The following is a 19,179-nucleotide window of genomic DNA, read 5'->3' on the forward strand; positions in this document are numbered from 1 at the left end:
TTTTTAAAAAAAAAAAAAAAACACTTTTCCAGAGACTTTCCCCTGGTCTAAAACCACTGGTCTAATTAAATTGATAATTTAAAGATAAGATAATTATAAATAATTAAAATATCTAAATTAAAATATCATTTAGTTTTGATTTTGAAAGTTTACCTTCAGCAGTATATGTGTACTTACAGTGCTTATAGCATATGGGCGCTTAGTGTGGCATAATTTTATATATTCAAAGTTTTGATAACACACAAAATGTTCATTTCAGTTGTTGCCTTTTTTGATGCTAAAAAAGCCTATTCATATTTATCATCATTAAAAATAAAGCAGTGGTCGTGGCTTTGAGCAGAGAGGATCTGGTGTCCAGACTAAAGCGTTCTGATTTTGGGCTGAGATTAAAGACCTTGAAAAGACCCTCAGCCGGGTGGAAAGCGAGGAGTGTGGGTCTGATGTCACAGCGGTGTGGGCGACCTGTGCTGCCTCACTCTGACAGCATGGAGTGAAACAGGGCCAAAGCCCATCAGCTGTCAATCATCAGCTGTGATTTATGAGTGGTCATACTCAAACCATTAGCTCTGCCTCACCACTGGACAGCTCCAAAGGAAACAGAGGCCTACTGTGTTTGTGTATGTTAGAATTAGAGGAAGCCGTTATGCTGAACCGTAGATGGGTCGTCTGTGATTCTCTGTGATCAAGCGCTATTGCTGAATTTCTCATTTGCTGATCTATGAGTTTTGGTCTTTTCCTGTTCAGTCACTTTTTATATTTGATTTGTTCTTGGTTGGTGCTTTAATCAATGGTTTGTTGACAGGTAGTTGATGAAGACTTGGCAGGACTTCAGTGGGAATGCTTCTTTTTTTCTTTTTCCTCCCTGAGTGTTGATGGCAGAGGGCTGAAGAGTTTGTATAAAGCAGTGATATGAAACCAGACATGTGGACAGTATCAACATTTTCCATATGCAGAAGTGTTCAGGAGTTATTAAAGACAGCCTAGCCAATGTCAGACTAAAAAAAAAAACCCTGTTGTTCCTGCAGATCAAGAGTTGCACAAGATTTTAAAAGGATACTATTTCTAGCGTCTATAGGCACTTCTGAGAGTCAGAAAAACGTTTAAGAGTACAACCGCTGACTGAGAGGCTTCATGTTCATTCAAGCCGAAATGTTTGAGCCAATTGGATTTTAAATGCAACACAAAAAATCAAATATTAAAATATGATAATTGATTAATTGCATGACTATTGTTTATTGGCAAAATGCTATGGCAGAAATCATGCACTCACATGTATACATTTGGTCAATACAATAATTTCGCTCTTTCTGCTGATCATTTTTGCCATGTTGCCATGAAATGTACTCACTCTGTTTTCTAAATAGATGTTACTGGTCCAATGATGTTATTTATTTTTTTTATTTTTTAAATCAAAACTTGATCTTCTGGTAAAATGACAGACTTGTCTCTGCTGACGTATGGCAGACTTTTCCGATCATTTAGTCCGTTTAAACCCCAACTGCAAGCTTGCATTCTTATGTTATTAACAAACAATGACTAGAACAAGTCCCCGTCCTACACTTTTGTTCTTTTCTAATAATCTGTTACACTCGGATGTATGTCACACAATACACCAGGAAGAAAAGATCTGATGCTACTTCCTTTTTTCTGTCATCACCTCCCTAATGTCGCCATTTGACTTTTCTTCTGTGGAAAAAAATAAATAAAAATGATCAGAACGTCTCGGTTACGTATGGTAACCCTCGTTCCCTGAAGGAGGGAACGGAGACGTCACGTTGGATGACCGACGAATTGGGATCTCGCTTAGAGAGACCAATCTACTTCGAGTGTAAACTAAATGAGCCAATGCACATTGGCATGCGATTATTGCATCCAGCTGCTGCTGATCACAGCGTGAGTATAAGTAGGCAGCAGATGCAGTGCATATTCAGGTTTTCGCTGAGGAGCCGAGCCGGTGACCCGGCCGCTCAGCGGTGGTACAGGAGCTGTGGCGACGGGACGTGACGTCTCCGTTCCCTCCTTCAGGGAACGAGGGTTACCATACGTAACCGAGAAATTCCCTTTCTCAGTGTATCTCAGTGTGGTATGGGAACAGCTCCAGTCAAGACTGCAAAGCCCTACAGAGAGTTGTGCGCTTAGCTGAGCGCATCTCAGGGTCTGCTCTCCCCTTTCTACAGGACATCTACCTCAAACGCTGCAAAAGCAGAACTGTTAAAATCATCAAGGACTCCAACCACCCTGGTAACTGTCTTTTCATTTTGCTGCCATCTGGTAAGCGCTTCCATAGCCTGATAAATAAAAAAATCTTGAATCTTGATCTTGAATCTTGATGGCATCCACTATCCAGTGGGCCATCCTCTGCTTAGGCGGCATTCCCCTTCTGCCGGCCTCCGTGACAGACAAAGAGCTGGTCTGAGGTCCTGAAGCGTTGCGTCCGGTCTACGTAGCACCTTAAGGCTCGGACGGGACAGAGCAATTTCCATGCAATGATGATGCATGATGATCACTGGCTGTCAAGTTCGGTTGCATTTTTGTTTGATTAACAATTTGGTTGAGTCCACCTAGGACCCCAGTGGGTAGCTGTTTGTAATGTCTGATCAAACATAAATAAACATTAAATAAAAAAAATGTATAGTATAGTAAATGTATAATGTACAGATTAAGCTAGCAGTCTAATCAACTAAAGGTGTGGTCACATTTAACACCGTTCAGCTAATTTTTGCAGGCGAAATCCAGTCATTGCAGTTGGAATCCAGACAATGAGGAAAGTCTTGTAAGGGTAAAAGATTCCTTCAAGCAGATTTCACAGCGTGTTCAGTTTTTTCCACTGGAATTTGCACATTGACCAATAGCTGCTTGATTTGAAAGTGACTTCTGTGTGAGATATAATTCATACGCATTTATACACAATTGACAACAGACATTGGACCTTTTTCGCAAATTTTAGTTGAAATTAATATGACAGCACCTTAACCGTATGCTAAACTAAAAAAAAAAAAACAACAACAAAGAATAATACATTTACATTTACATTTAGTCATTTTGCAGACGCTTTTATAATTATTATAATTACCAGAAAGTGCAATCAAAAGTACAAACGCAAACAAAAATATAAATATTATTATGTAAATATTAATATTTATATATTTATATAATATTTATATTTATTAAATATTAATATAATAAATATTTCCATTCACAATGTGGTCCACAGAAACAAGAAAGTTAGACAGGTCTGGAACGACATGAAGGTAAATAATAATAAAATTAAGGTAAAAAAAAAAAATTATTATTCGTAAATAATGAATTATAAAAATTTTATATAATTTTTTGGTGAACTGCCGCTTAGTGATAAACATAAGTCAAATACCAACTCTCAAGCAGGAAAAATACATCTGAGACTAATTCATTGCCCTTTTCTTCTATACCCAGAGCACCTTAGCCAATGTCCACAGTCAGTTCCTGCTAAATGTGGAGGCTCTGTCCGAGTTCTGGTCGTTGCTGGATGAGATAGATGAGCAGACATGGGTACTGGAACCAGAAAAACCCACAAAAGCAGACTCCATGAGAAGGATCGCCATCGGTAACATTACATTCATATTACTACATTTAAATCTCATTATTTGCAGATCACCCGCCATCCATCCAACTATGCCCATCCACAATCATTTCCTGTGATATTAAGCTGCCATATCGCTGTTCTTCCCCAGGAAACAATGTCTCAATAAAGGTACAAATTGACCCCAGACACCCCAAAATGCTGCCGGAGTGCTGTTTGCTCGGGGCTGAGCACGGTAGGCATTTTTCATATCTGCAAATCTCTGTTTATCTCCATACAGCTTTTATTACGGTTTCCTGCATGTGAGAGGCAGCTCGGATGTGAGAAACTCGTACCTCCCTCTCACGCTCTTGTTTTTCAATTACCTCCGTACATACAGTGGGTACGGAAAGTATTCAGACCCCCTTAAATTTTTCACTCTTTGTTATATTGCAGCCATTTGCTAAAATCATTTAAGTTAATTTTTTTTCCTCATTAATGTACACACAGCACCCCATATTGACAGAAAAACACAGAATTGTTGACATTTTTGCAGATTTATTAAAAAAGAAAAACTGAAATATCACATGGTCCTAAGTATTCAGTCCCTTTGCTCAGTATTTAGTAGAAGCACCCTTTTGATCTAATACAGCCATGAGTCTTTTTGGGAAAGATGCAACAAGTTTTTCACACCTGGATTTGGGGATCCTCTGCCATTCCTCCTTGCAGATCCTCTCCAGTTCTGTCAGGTTGGATGGTAAACATTGGTGGACAGCCATTTTTAGGTCTTGCACTTAAACGCAGGAAGGGAGCAATTAAATTACACGCGCTCCTTCTTAGCCGAGGGCAATTATTATAATTACCAGAAAGTGCAATCAAAAATACAAACGCAAACAAAGATATAACGTAGAAATAGGCAGAAAACGAAATATTCCTTCCTAGCAGAAAGTAATAATTCAAACAGCAGATCTATAAACAAGTATTACGCAAAACACTCACGTGCAGCCGTCTGTCTCTTTTGTTGACTAATCGCTTGGCCTGAGTTATGACAGTGACCAAGCAGTTTAAATACTCTACAGTCGCTGTGGCCGCCTTCTAATTAGCACAGCCAATAGTCTATAGCTGGCCAATTCCTCAAATCGAAACTACAGTTCGCACTTAAACGCAGGAAGGGAGCAATTAAATTACACGCGCTCCTTCTTTGCCGAGGACAATTATTATAATTACCAGAAAGTGCAATCAAAAGTACAAACGCAAACAAAAATATAAATATTATTATGTAAATATTAATATTTATATATTTATATAATATTTATATTTATTAAATATTAATATAATAAATATTTCCATTCACAATGTGGTCCACAGAAACAAGAAAGTTAGACAGGTCTGGAACGACATGAAGGTAAATAATAATAAAATTAAGGTAAAAAAAAAAAATTATTATTCGTAAATAATGAATTATAAAAATTTTATATAATTTTTTGGTGAACTGCCGCTTAGTGATAAACATAAGTCAAATACCAACTCTCAAGCAGGAAAAATACATCTGAGACTAATTCATTGCCCTTTTCTTCTATACCCAGAGCACCTTAGCCAATGTCCACAGTCAGTTCCTGCTAAATGTGGAGGCTCTGTCCGAGTTCTGGTCGTTGCTGGATGAGATAGATGAGCAGACATGGGTACTGGAACCAGAAAAACCCACAAAAGCAGACTCCATGAGAAGGATCGCCATCGGTAACATTACATTCATATTACTACATTTAAATCTCATTATTTGCAGATCACCCGCCATCCATCCAACTATGCCCATCCACAATCATTTCCTGTGATATTAAGCTGCCATATCGCTGTTCTTCCCCAGGAAACAATGTCTCAATAAAGGTACAAATTGACCCCAGACACCCCAAAATGCTGCCGGAGTGCTGTTTGCTCGGGGCTGAGCACGGTAGGCATTTTTCATATCTGCAAATCTCTGTTTATCTCCATACAGCTTTTATTACGGTTTCCTGCATGTGAGAGGCAGCTCGGATGTGAGAAACTCGTACCTCCCTCTCACGCTCTTGTTTTTCAATTACCTCCGTACATACAGTGGGTACGGAAAGTATTCAGACCCCCTTAAATTTTTCACTCTTTGTTATATTGGCTGCAATATAACAAAGAGTGAAAAATTTAAGGGGGTCTGAATACTTTCCGTACCCACTGTAAGTGCACATGCTGTAAATGCTTTACTGCATTTAGACAGGAGCGCTACAGCTGGAGCGGCCGAGCTGACAGCCATATGTTTGCGGCGCAATGTGCTTTTAGATTTCGAGTGAGATGGTGCTGGAATGGAGGTCAGTTTGCACTATTTAAGCAGCCGTGATTGTTTCTTTAAATCCAAGGTCATGCTTGGCTGACAATAGCACACAGAACACATTGTCAGTTGCCTAGCAATGTTATTCATTGATATTAAATCCACACTTCAGTAGTCAAGACAGTGGCAGTCGTGGACCCTCCGAGCGCGGGGTCAGACAGAAATATTGCTTTTTGCATTTACAAATGACAAACAGAGAGTGTGGCTATCACGTTCCTCCCAGATTGATCTCTCGGGTGGAACAGCCATGACGTTTTATTTTAATTATTTGAATATTTCCCTTTCTGTCAGACTGTTTGTCACAATGGGAAATGCCCTGTTCTTTCGCCCGCTCTGCTGTGGCATTTCTTCGAGAGAATAGAGATTAGAGGTAAGAAATGACACGGCTGTGTATTGTCTGTCAGTGCTCTCCGATCAGGTGAGGAACGCTGAATGAGAGATGAGGTAGAGTTAATTGAAACTGCTCGGCTACATTAGAGGGGTGAGCGCCGTTCTTGCCTTCATATACAACACTCCCTCTGGCTTGTTTTTGCCATGCAGATTGATTGATATGATTTATGTTGATGGCATTTTTGTCCCCCAATGCTTTGCAAACATTATGAAGTCCAGTGTGGATTGCTATTACAAAATACATAAATAAGTGTGTATGTTTTAATACTGAATAATTTAAGATGTGACAGAACAGATAACAGCTTACTTAATTTAACAATTCTCAATAAAAGTTAAAGGTTAAATGTCCATACTTGTTATTTTATTAAATGGTAAATAAAAAAATTAGTTGACATATAGTTACATTTTTAAATAATTAGTTAATATTTAAATTAATGATTTAATTTAAATGAATATGGATTCATATGGATATATTTGTAAACAATATACACAACCATTAAAAAAAAATGTATTCGACAAAAACACATTAAATTGATCAGAAGTGACAGTAAAGACATTTATAGAGTTAAAAAAAAGATTTCCATTTCAAATAAATGCTGTTCTTTTGAACTTTCTATTCAAATAACCTGGGGGGAAAATGTATAACAGACTGTTTTTAACATCAGTGATAATAAGAAATGTTTCTTGAGCACCAAATCAGCATATTAGAATGATTTCTGAAGGATCATGTGTCACTGGAGAAAGCTGAATCTGCTGAAGATTCAGCTTTGCCATCACAGGAATAAATAGCATTTTATAATATATATTAAAATAAAGTAATATTATTTGACAATACTACTGTTTTGCTGTATTTTTGACCAAATAAAAGCAGTCTTGGTGAGCTTCTTTCATAAACATTAAAAAAATCTTACCAAAACCATTAAACATTGTTTATTAGTATTGTTTGCTAGTATCGACTTAATACTGAAGCAGCTGTACTTTTGACTTTTGTCACTATAATTCTGTAATTATAACTCTTGCTTTTGTCTTTCAGTTGTCACTCCTTTAAGGAATAAGTTGAATGCTAATATGCATTTATGGTAAGCAAATAATTATACATTTCTGTTTGATTCCGACTACTCTTTTTTTTCGAAGGAGGTTGAACATGATTAACGAGGAATCAAAGTGGATGTTGCATATTTCAATGCAAATTTGCCATTTCATGTGCATGCCGCACATATTGTTCAGTGGATATCTGTATTACAGTGTAAAATGAATCAGAAACCACATGGTGAGAATGTCTTGGCCCAGAATGTTGATTCTCACAGTGATATCCTGGATTTTTTTGGGCAGTAATCACTGAGCTGTATTCATTATGCCATCATGACTTGACTGTATGCATTTAATTAGTGTATGAAGGTCTGATTTCCTTCTCTCCTCATAGGAACCCTGACTGCAGTGTCCTACAGAATATGAAGGATGTGTTGGAGATAGAATTTCCATCACCTACCACCCACGAAAAATCTGTACGTTGCATATTTTCATCTCATACACTGCCACTTACAATTAGTTCCACAGCACCATCACATTTGAAGCTTGCAGGGGTTTTTTCCCCACCTCCTTTTCTCTTTATGTTTTTATCATCGGGAGAGGTGGGTACGGATTTCCTTTAATTGGGTTGTTTGCAGATAAGATCATTACAATAACAAAGGCGACAGAATCTTCAGCACTATCAAGAGCTGTTTAATCATAGCTCCGCCATTTATCTTTTTCTCCTTGTGTGCATTTTTTATGCTTTCTCTCTTTCAGCTCGCGGGTTGAAAGGGCGCAGTGTTTATTCACAGTCTGTACCGCAGATTAATGCTTGACCATCATTAACATTCTGAAGCGAGAAAAGTTTACTTGACCAGATGTTGAAATTTTTATCTTCTATCCTTTTAATGGATTGCTCAGGGAAAAAAAGCCTCTAATTATCTGAACAGCAATATGCAAACACGGACAGTGGACGAGAAGAGAGCAGAAGAATGGGGGGAGGGGGATGAAGAGGGGGTCAAGCATATATAGGGTTGATGAGTCCACCTGAGTCTCCTCACCCTGTGGGAACAAATATGAGCCGCCGCACACAAGCAGGGAGGGTGAATTTCAAATGCAGAATTTCAGATCAGACTCAGGGGTACAATATATGAAAGTGATGCTTTTCATTTAGTTTTATAATTATATATATTATTTTCACCATTAACTCACTGATTATTTACTCACCATCATGTGATTCCAAACCTGTATGACTTTCTGAATGATTTCAGTGGAACACAACTGGAGAAATTTTGTTTCAATGTACAGTACTGGTCACTATTTACCAACCATGCAATGAATGGAGACGATTTAAATTAAGATTAAGATTAAAAAAAATTTTTTTTAAAAAGTGGTCCATACATCCTACGAAGAATTTTAAAACTTAGTGTGAAGTACAAATCAAAATAATTGTTTACTGAAAATCAGTGCATTTATTTATTTATTTTTTGGAGTTGCTGAATATTTTAATTGAATCAGTTGATCCAGTTCACAAAACCAGTCTGAATGATTCATTCACAAATTCAACTCACTGACTCAGTTGCCAAGGCAAGCTTTTCTAAATGTTCAGTTTGCATCTTATATTTATACTTTATTTAAATTACAGAAATTTTCAGTTTTAATTATCAACTCTGCTTACTGGAAAGGAAGGTTATCGGTTTAAAAAAAAAAACTTTCTCACACAAAGCTATCTAGCTTCAAAAGACTTAGGATATATTTTATGAGTGGACCACTTTTATGATGCTGCTTTTATACACATCTTTTATGAAAATTAAAAGATTCTATCCCCATTCGTTTTAATGGCATATAAGAATAACTGGTAGATTTGTCAAAATTTCTCCTTTTGTGCTCAAAGGAAAAATAGAAAATCCTACAGATCTGAAACAACACAAAGGTGAGTAAATGATGACAAATGTCATTACGGGATACACCAAGATATCTTTTTCCTTTATTGAAAGCTTGTACATTTGAAAGCTTATCTCATTTTGTTGCTGTGTATACACAGAGTTTCAGTGTTGAATGTGGCATCTGCTACTCTTATCGACTTGAGTCAGCTATTCCAGATCAGGTCTGCAATGATCCGCGCTGTGGCCAGCCTTTCCATCAAGTGTGTCTTTATGAGGTAAGAGCTTCAGATTCAGCAATCAGAAACAATGACCCTCAGCACATACAAAAATAAATAAAGTTTAACAGTATTGTAAACAACAGAACAATCGTAGATTACCATGCTGAGACCAGTATGCAATTTTCTGAAGTTTTTAATTGATAGTATTTATTTCATCTTTTGAGTTATTTGTCTTCACAGTGGCTGAGAGGTCTGCCCACCAGTCGCCAAAGCTTCAATATTGTGTTTGGAGAATGTCCTTACTGCAGCAAGGTAATATTCAACTTGATCACAAAAACACAGCAAACACACAATAAAAAAATCACTTTATTTAAATCCACAAATACATGTATAGTGCAAAAATGACTGACAAATCATTCATGCTAATTTCTACTTTTTTTTTTTTTTTTTTTCGAAAACCAATACTATTAAAGGAATAATTCACCCAAAAATAACAATTCTTTCATAATTTACCCTTATGTCATTCCAAACCTAGGTGACTTTCTTCCATGGAATGCAAAAGAAGATTTTGCAAAATGGTAACAATATCCTTCATTTGTTCAAAAATACATACAAATAAATCCATAACCTCTTCTACAAAGAGAATGTTTTCCATTTCTGAATTAAAATACATTTTGATATTTTTTAGGAGTATGTGAAAATGGTCACAGGAAACGCTTAACAAAATCTGTTCATTCAGAGTAGGGGTCAAGTGTCATTACGGCTCCAGTGAGGGTAATACCAACAACCAACAACAGTCAGTACCGTAACAACAAGGAAGATCAACATTCTTTTGATTGGCCATTTAGCCTGATTTTCTGATTTCCCAAAGCCATCTCCTTCTCTGTAATGGTACTGAGTCCATTCATCTTCCTGTCCACAAACATCACTTCCCCAGTGGTCTCCTTCATCGTCAGTTTCTTCCCACTGCTTTGGATTCCAGCTGTGTTTCCTGCTGTAGTTCCCCCAATAGTCGACTTTGCTGACTTCTGCATGGTCGTCATTTAGTGTCAGAGTACGTGTTTGCTGGTTCTCGTGACCGTTTTGTCTTCCCCTCATGGTCATCCAGGTCTTGCCCTCGTAAACATCTGCGTTCCTCTTTTCCTGTGTTGTTGGAGCAAATGTTATGTTTTCAAAATATAAGAAATAGAAATGAGAGGGCTGGTATGTTGAATTTGTTAATAGACTTTTGTATCATATAATAAACACCGCAAAACATATTTGTATTTCCTGTGACTCTTGATGCTTTTAAAACATTGATCAATTTGAAAAAGTAAATGATTGACAATGCTCTATTTGGCATTTGGCCTGCACTCTGCTGCTGGTTTTACTTGTTCAAGTTCCTGTCTCTGCCGTGCTTCTGCTCTTGTTCTAGGATGAACTCGTGGAGGGAGGGGCTCATCTTCATCACTGATGTCCTCATCACTTTCATAAGGCCTAGGACTTTGCCTGACGCTTCCTTTAGCAGCCATGTCAGCTTTGTTTGGTTTCTATGAAGATGACACCAATGAATAATATCAATGAGAGTGTATTAAACCACTGTATGATAACACTATATATTACTTATGTATGCAAGAGCAACTTTCTATTTATCAAAAATACTGAGAAAAAAGTATCAGTTTCCACAAAAATATTAAAGGGATAGTTCAACCAAAATTTTAATTCTGTCATTATTTACTCACACTCGTGTTGTTCTAAACCAACAATTATTCTCTTCCCTGTCATCTTATTTTAATAATATTTACAATGTTGCTGTATTATTGATCAAATAAATGCAGTCTAGTTAAGCATAAGAGAATCAAAAACATTAAAAACCTTGCAGACCCCAAACACTATGACCGGTAGTGTAAATTTTCATGTATATTGTAAATACCCATTTATACTGTGACAAACTTAAGTTGATTCTTAAATTAAACAATTGGCTTTTAAGCCAATTTTATTCGGTTGTTTTTAGAATTATACCTGTTTGTGCGTCTCTCGTTTTGTCTTGCTCCAAACTTTGTTTGATGTTGACCCACGCAACTCTTCCTCATCATCTTCCTCTGCCATCACCACAGGCTTTGATCTTGCTGTTTTTTTTCTCAGTAGTTCTGGGTTGGCTTGCAGCCTATGGGAAGTTAAATTAAATGACAGGAATTTACTTGCTTTTGTCTCTGAGCATTCACAAGAGAGAGAAAGTGAGCATTCACAAGAGAGAGAAATGTTCCCTCCCTGACCTGGATCCTGAGAGGAGAGGACCTGCCCTGATTAATCACATCTACTGCTCTCCCTAATGTGGCAACGGTCCAAACTAAATTTGGCCACAGATCACCAACGAGGTCAGCTGTAGGCAAAATAAACTCCAGGAGTGTTGGAGTGACACAAGGAGCCGTTGGCCTCACACTGCCTGACGTGGTTTCAGGAGAGCTGAGGCACAAGGGGGACATTGATGGTGTTGTTTTAGCTTTTATTCAAAGGAACTTCAGCTACATCTTCTAGAAGGAGATGAACAGAACCACTGAGAAAAACAACTACAAAGAAAAGAGGATTCAAATCTTAATGCCCTTGCTCTTGACACTGATGCTTTCCATCTGTGCAAGAGGTGATCAAGGTCAGAGGAAAAAGACACTTCTGCACACTGCTTTGTAAGAACTCTCCATTCATCCTTGTAGAAAATTCAAATACATTGATACAGCAACCATCACCCAACTACCTGGGCACAAAACAGGAACATCTATGTATTCACTGAAGGAGCAATCAAATCTTCTCAACTTTGAACTTGCAGTATAACCAATCCAGCCTGAGCAACATCATCACACACTGTCCTGTAGTCTAACCCCTATCAGGGAAACACAATTTTAGTCTAACACTTGTCTGGTGCATCTGGAAAGCTCCTACATCTAGGTCGGGAACCACATATTCAAGTTGGAAACAAAATACAGAAATAGTTGTGAAAAAAACAACAACCAATTAATGACAACAACAGCTCATTGTTTATCTTGTATCACTGGGTAAAGATCAGGGTTGTGCAGAACTGTGAGTGCGGTCATGTTTACCGTTGTCTGCCGAATTTTCTTGAGTGAAATCCATTTATTTCAATTGAAATCCAAGTGATCAGGAATTATGTGTGAGGACAGATTTTTTTTACTGGGTTCAAGTTGGTCAAGGGATCAAAATAAAGCTGCTTGGTTTGAAAGTGACTTGTGTGAGCTTCATACATCGCTACACTATTGAATTCTGACCTTCTTTTTTTTTTCAAGTGAAATTTCACTTAAATTTCTTAGTTCATTCATGGCATGATATTTTTTATATTATTCAAATCATTTGATTTGTATGATTCATGATTTATTTATAAAACACTTGAAAATGCAAAGGTCAATCTAAAACTAGAACTGAGATGTGTTCTTCAGGTGGTCCACAGTGTTACTAACTGTGCAGAGTGGTTTCAATATCAGGGTACAAAGGAGAGTAAATGACACCCTAAACACTGAGGGTATTTACCAACCCGTCTCCAAATCCTCAACACTGAGCCTTCTCTATTGAACCACAGATCAAACTGCTGGACAGCTCCACATAAAAGTGAGAGGCAATTCTAACTGGCGATCTTTTGGCCTCCACAAAATGTGTGTATTCATCAGTCCCAAATTGGGTTGCTCGGGTGTTCGCAAAAGTTCAGCGTTTCAAGTTGGCAGTGATCAACTGTGAAGTGATTCCAGAGGAATTAAGGTCTCTCCACTCCAGACCTCTTGAGATCAAATAAGCCTTTTGCCAAGGTCAGCATAGGTTAACCTATGACACCATGGTCAAGATCCACCAGCTTATTCCCCTTATAGAGGAAAAGTGCCATTCTTGTCTCTCATAATAGAGTGCAGGAATTCAATGTAGTGTATTTTAGGCAGTTCGATTCTGAATGCGCATACAGACATTGAAATACACTGCATGTGATTGCAATAAATAAAAGTACTTTAATTAAATAGCTCTCTTGTACATTTTTGACACTGCACTGAGCTGTGGCCCCAGGCTGAGGGCCTTTAGTAACTTTGAGTCTGTCACCACTGTGTAAATCTTCTTTTTTCTGGTCTGCACCACTTCGGCCCAACTGCAACGCCGCCAATAGGCCAGTCAGACGACTCTGAGCAGAAGTGGGAGTCAGTGTAGCAGGGAACGGGTCAGAGGAGGGTTCCCAAACCTGAGCATCTCCTTCTCTCTCCCAGACAGATAAATCTGCCGCAGCCCACAAGCTGCTCTGAATGCTCCAGCCCCGGCTCATATGGTCTCTATTAAGACTACTGGGCTGATGTGCCAAAGCATCTCACACTCACCCTTTGTGTGGTTGGCCTTGCTGTCTCCATCAGTCTCGGCCTAGAGAGGTCCAATGGGCCTTGCGGCCCGGCCACTGACAGAATCTTCCTGAGGGCCTGGTAGTCTGGCTTTTCATTGTAGCCAAGGTTTTTCACACTGGACAGGTACCTGGCGATCTCTGCAAGGGGTCAGAAAGAAGGACATCTGAATATGCAAAACCTAAAGGACTAGTTCACCCAAAAAAATAAAATTCTGTCACCATTTACCCTCATGTCATTCCAGACTTTCTTTCTTCTATGGAACACAGAGATATTTTAAAGAAAATTTCAGTTTTTGTTCAAACAATGAAAGTTGGGGTCCAAAACTTTCAAGCAGCATGAAATTAATCTAAACACCTCCATTTATCCAATGAATTTAATCAAAATAAAATACTTTATTCACTTTTAAATCAAATCAAAACATTGACTGACATAAACAAATACAGACTACTGTACATTGAATATAGCAACACAAATGTCAAAACTCATTGGTTCTTGCACGTCACATGACCAAACGTCATGACATTCTTATCACCACATTTGATGTAGGCTGTGCATGCATGCATACAGAACAGAATTGGACTATGCCATTCATGTTGTATGGATTAATTTCACGCTACTTTTATGTGCTTTTTAGGGCTTGAAGTTTTCGACTTTCACAATATGGATAACAACAGCTGAAATATTCTTCAAAACATCATCCTTTGTGTTCTGCAGATCAGTCTTCTTTCTTGGTTGGACTATAACTTTAATACGCTTTCATAAACAATCTTGAAAATCAGATGTTGAGCAGGACACATTGTCAAAACATCTCATCATGTAAAACATCCCAAATGTATCCTTTTATGAAAACTACAGAATTGAGACTACTGTGGAGGTGGACCGTGGTTCCATATTTGCATAATTCACATATAAACCCCAACTGAGCTGGTCTGCATGTTTTATGTTGATGTATCCTGCAGTTGACCTAGATGCTTACTGAAAGCATGCACAAAAGTTCGGCCAAGTGACAACCTGCATCTGCAGACTTAATTTTCATTTTAAAGGGAACAAAAACCACATCTTCCTAACAAATGGACGGTGGCAGAAGCACAATGTAGAAGGGCCTCTCTGTTCATATGAGAACACAAATGTGTGTCTAATATGGGCACCTTCCATTCTTCACTGTAATAAATATGCTAGATGCAGTGCTACACCGGTGCGCATTCTCTTTGTGGCAGCCCAGCTGAATGTATACCACATGCGCAGCCTTGATGCATGTTAGAGGTCTTATCTTTCTGGTCCAGCTGCAGCCAGCCTCTCAAGGTTGGGGGAATAAGGCCTCATCATAATCATAGATCACAAAGCCCCCTTTCAAAAGACGAACATGCCCTCGCTCCCTGTGGAGGGGGGAAAGATACTGCGGGGACGCTAGGGCCCGTTGATGAAGGAGAGGCAAGGAGATTGCGCTTGTGGGGATGGCGAGGAAGCCAAGTCCCTGCCCCATACCTTGTTGATCAATGCAAATGGTCTGCACGCTCACGTGCACCTACCCTTGCTGGAGCCGGAGATGGACATGTTCAGGACAGAATCTGGCAGGTTAGACATCAGCCTGTGGTCAAGTGATGATAAAGGGAAAGGTTAACCAGAGGTCCTGTTGCAAAATGCATCTGAAAACATATCTTTGCTTTCGACTCATGGAAATACACAACATATTTTTACATTTTTAGTGTGAAGAACTGTATTGTCTATTCTAAAGATCTGCAGAGTCTTATAATCCACAGCTTAAATTTCCAGACAAGAAATAAAATCGGTGGCCTTACACCTTTGGTGGAGTTTTTACGCTTTAACGAAGCAGTTGAGTGAATAATTCAGGCTGAATAAGCACAGAAAGCCTCTGATCAGCAGCCACTGTACACAACAGAGCACAAGGCCTAGACCTGTGGTGAAAAGGGGAACGTACTTGGCCTTGGCCTCCTGGACCTCAGCTGGGTTCTTAAGAGATGAGAGCCAGGGCAGAGTTCCACACTGCCAGTGAAGCAAGCAGTAGCCCAACACCTCCAAGTCTCCTCGTCTGGATGGGGCTGTTGGAGAAAGTGAAAATAAGGAAAAGAAGTTGAGTGTCGGTTGAGAAGCAAGTTAAAACCCATTGATTGAATGACCCGTCCATTGGCTGCTGAAATATGCCCTTATAAAAAAGGCGGAGAAATGGAGGGGGGATTGATATGGAGGAGTATTTTGTTTTCTCAGCTGGTGCCCTGGCCTGCCTCACAGGCTAACGGGGCTTTTCTAAGAGGGGCTGAGAGTTGAAAGAGTAGGTCAGTTTCCTCCCACCAGCGTTCCTCACATCTCTCTCACACTCCCTCCTCCTTCGTCTGGTCTGGCGACTCGTCCAGGAACCTGATCCTGACGGCCTCTGACATGATCCAGACAGCCTGTGGCCCGGCCCGACACTCTCTCCGATGGAGAGCCAAGCAGTAAAACAAAGAAATAAATGTCTGGGCCCAAATAGTTTCCACATGTTTCTGGATTTCGTGGGGTCTCCGCTGGCCTTAAGAGAAGAGCCTGAGAGCGTGTGCATGTGCTCCCTAAACCTCCTCCAACTCCACCTCTGCTGTAGCACATTACACAACTGCCATCTAGTGTAAATGTCTTTTGTATACTAAAAACTTTTTACAAGGCCACTTCATCTTTTATGGTTCTCACATTTATTTAACATCCAGGAAAAAACTCTAGGTATCAATACAGATTTCTTAAATCGGTTTGTTTCTGATTCACAAACTCTTGATTTGATTTAGATTTTAATTTGTTTAAATTTGATTTCAACTCTTTTGGAAAGGATGCAGTCCTTACATATTCTTAAATTTCTAATTCTGTAAATTATACCAAGGTTCAGACTGATTCAAATCACTAACTCATCTTCTTGGACTATTCATTGCAAGAACCAACTCATAAGAGCCTGATGCTTCAATGGAGATTGAAACATTCAGTTAAGAATCGGGCAACACGTCACACTGTATGTTTTTGTTTCACTGAAAAGAACCAGCTCATGAGAGTCATTAATTTAGGAATCAGACTACATTATTTTTTGCTGTATATATTTGATTTACTGAACAGAAGCAGCTCATAAAAGAGTCAGACTACACTGGTCATATTGCATGTTGCCTCTGAGAACAACTCAATCAATTTTTTTTTTTTTTACCCAGCACTAAATTTTTTATTACATTTGTCTGACAATGCTAAACAACTCTAGATTCTACGCAACTGTTCTTAACCTCAGGAGCAGAAGAGATTAGTACTTTTGGAATAAGTACTTTTGGTCTTCAAATAAGTCCAAGAGAGCTGGTTTCACACTTGCATAAGCTCAATGGGAATCTATCCCAGTTCAGTTTTAACAACACCGCTCTAATGTTACAGCAAAAGCATTTGCTTATGAGCACTGGGTGTGAAATGGCCTCACTTAAACCGACTGCTTAGTCTTTCGCCAACCAGACAGACAGCAGCAGCATTTAGATATTAAATATTCATTTTGGATCCCAGCTATTAAACTAAAATACATTTTGGGTCAGACTGACCAATTACAGGTTGACTTTAAACCAAGGACCCTCAATGAATTACGTTCACCTAAATTTCAATCTGAATGGAACGGTTTTTTCAGTTCCGCTCGTATACGAGAGTTAACCTCCCCGTTAAGCATGTCCCTTCATGAAAAGCTCCAACTTCATCAATAAGGGTAAATTAAGGCACATAATTTGTCCGTGCCTAGAGAGTGTATTAACTCAATACTGTAACTGCAGTCCATCTCCTGAGAAATTACCTATTGACTGCATTCTTCAAAAGGGAAAATCTCTGCCTAAATCCATGGCCATCATTGATCCTGCCATGCCAATTACGGAGTCAGCCTCCCTGCCCGCTAGCCAGCAACACCATTAGGCCACGTATATAGGTTTTCTTTATTTTTCTTCAACCTTGACCAAACTAATTTAGCAAACACACAATTTAATAGAAAAGATTTTAACATCCCTCACAGGTGACCTTGGAAAAAAAAAAAGCCTCTTAAGTGGCATGTAAAAAGAGCACTATGACTAAAGACTAAATTGCACAAGATAAGACATGCTCTGTAAACATTTTGTCCGCCTCTGTAATAGGTGCCGAAGGGGTGGGCTGCCTGGCCTAGTCCTAACACCGATTCACTTATAAAAAAGGCTGAATCACAAGAACGATGTATTCCTGGCTGAGCACAACACCTTCCATCAGATAGAAGCTGTTGTTCATAATTACGGCCTATTGTTATTGTGATTATCCAAAGCGCCATGTCAAACTCTTGAACCTCTCCTTCTGAATTTCAGCCGGCTCACTTCAAACCTACAGGTGATAATTAGGCCTTTAGCATGGGGTTCAGCGGAACACAAAGTGCCCGTCTCTGCACTCCTCACCATGGTAACAAATCAACATCTACACGGGGTGCCAAGGGCCAAAAGAAAATGATCTACATTCATCTACAGGTCAGACCATGCTAATGACCTACACAACAGCTGCCAACAGCCTACGTCAAGACGGCTAGTGAGGTGACGTCGGCTCGGCCACAGTGTGTTTGATAGTGGCAGTAACAATGTTTGTCAAATTTACAGCCTTGCTGCTTTGAGTTTAGCTTTAGGAGTGGATCAGAACACTGAACTCCCGAGTCGGTGCATCAGTGGGTAGGTGTTTTTATAAACTCTCAAGTGTTATATCACTTGCCATATGCAGTGTGATTTACACAGTACAACTGGCCATACATTTACAGAGCAGTGAGACAGAATGAGGACCATATGTAGAATCCTGTACATGAAAAGTTAACAAATTGTATCAGGTAAGAACATGGTCTTGTCTGAAAGCAGCCAGACCTTGGTCTGAACCCGAGTATGATTTACTTTCTGATGTATCAAACAATGTGTTGTTCTGAGTCCGCACTATGAGCTACGAGTCATGTACTTTTTTCCCTTTTATATCACGAAACAGTAATAATACACACAGGCATTCCCACTTATTCATCCTCCACATATAAAACCAACTTAAAGGGGTGGTTCATTGCAATTTCACTTTTTTAACGTTAGTTAGTGTCTAATGTTGCTGTTTGAGCATAAACAATATCTTCTGCATCTCTCTCTCTCTCTCTCTCTCTCTCTCTCTCTCTTTCAGCTTACCTCCAACAAAGAACTGTTACAATTATACACTTATTTTCACATAGTTATGAGAAGCGCTAAACGCGTTAAAACGCGCGTGCAGATGCCGTACTGTATTAAAGCTTTAATCAGGATAAAACCGTATATCAAAAGCTAACATAAGCAGTAGCATTTACAAATAACAGCGTATCTAAAAGTATGACACAACAACAAACAAAAAACATAGGCCTACCATTAAAAGCCATGCTTGCACAGGTTCTGCACGATCCTCTTCAATA

At 39.0% G+C, this 19,179-nt stretch overlaps 1 protein-coding gene and 1 pseudogene across 1 annotated transcript in view; one reads left to right on the plus strand and one right to left on the minus strand.

Moving 5' to 3' along the window:
* The window catches only part of LOC107655451 (FA complementation group L), a 21,656-nt gene extending 11,495 nt beyond the window's left edge, over nt 1–10,161 (plus strand). Inside the window, exons 8-14 of the mRNA XM_016442941.1 lie at nt 3,433–3,583; nt 3,711–3,794; nt 7,318–7,363; nt 7,708–7,789; nt 9,340–9,456; nt 9,640–9,711; nt 10,091–10,161. Coding sequence (XP_016298427.1) covers nt 3,433–3,583; nt 3,711–3,794; nt 7,318–7,363; nt 7,708–7,789; nt 9,340–9,456; nt 9,640–9,711; nt 10,091–10,120 — 582 coding nt within the window. The 3' untranslated portion in view covers nt 10,121–10,161. The remainder of the gene's footprint in view (nt 1–3,432; nt 3,584–3,710; nt 3,795–7,317; nt 7,364–7,707; nt 7,790–9,339; nt 9,457–9,639; nt 9,712–10,090) is intronic.
* The window catches only part of LOC107655450 (serine/threonine-protein kinase VRK2-like), a 24,354-nt pseudogene continuing 15,306 nt past the window's right edge, over nt 10,132–19,179 (minus strand).

The sequence above is a fragment of the Sinocyclocheilus anshuiensis genome, unplaced genomic scaffold (assembly GCF_001515605.1).
Source record: "Sinocyclocheilus anshuiensis isolate Anshui unplaced genomic scaffold, SAMN03320099.WGS_v1.1 scaffold763, whole genome shotgun sequence".
NCBI classification, from domain to species: domain Eukaryota; kingdom Metazoa; phylum Chordata; class Actinopteri; order Cypriniformes; family Cyprinidae; genus Sinocyclocheilus; species Sinocyclocheilus anshuiensis.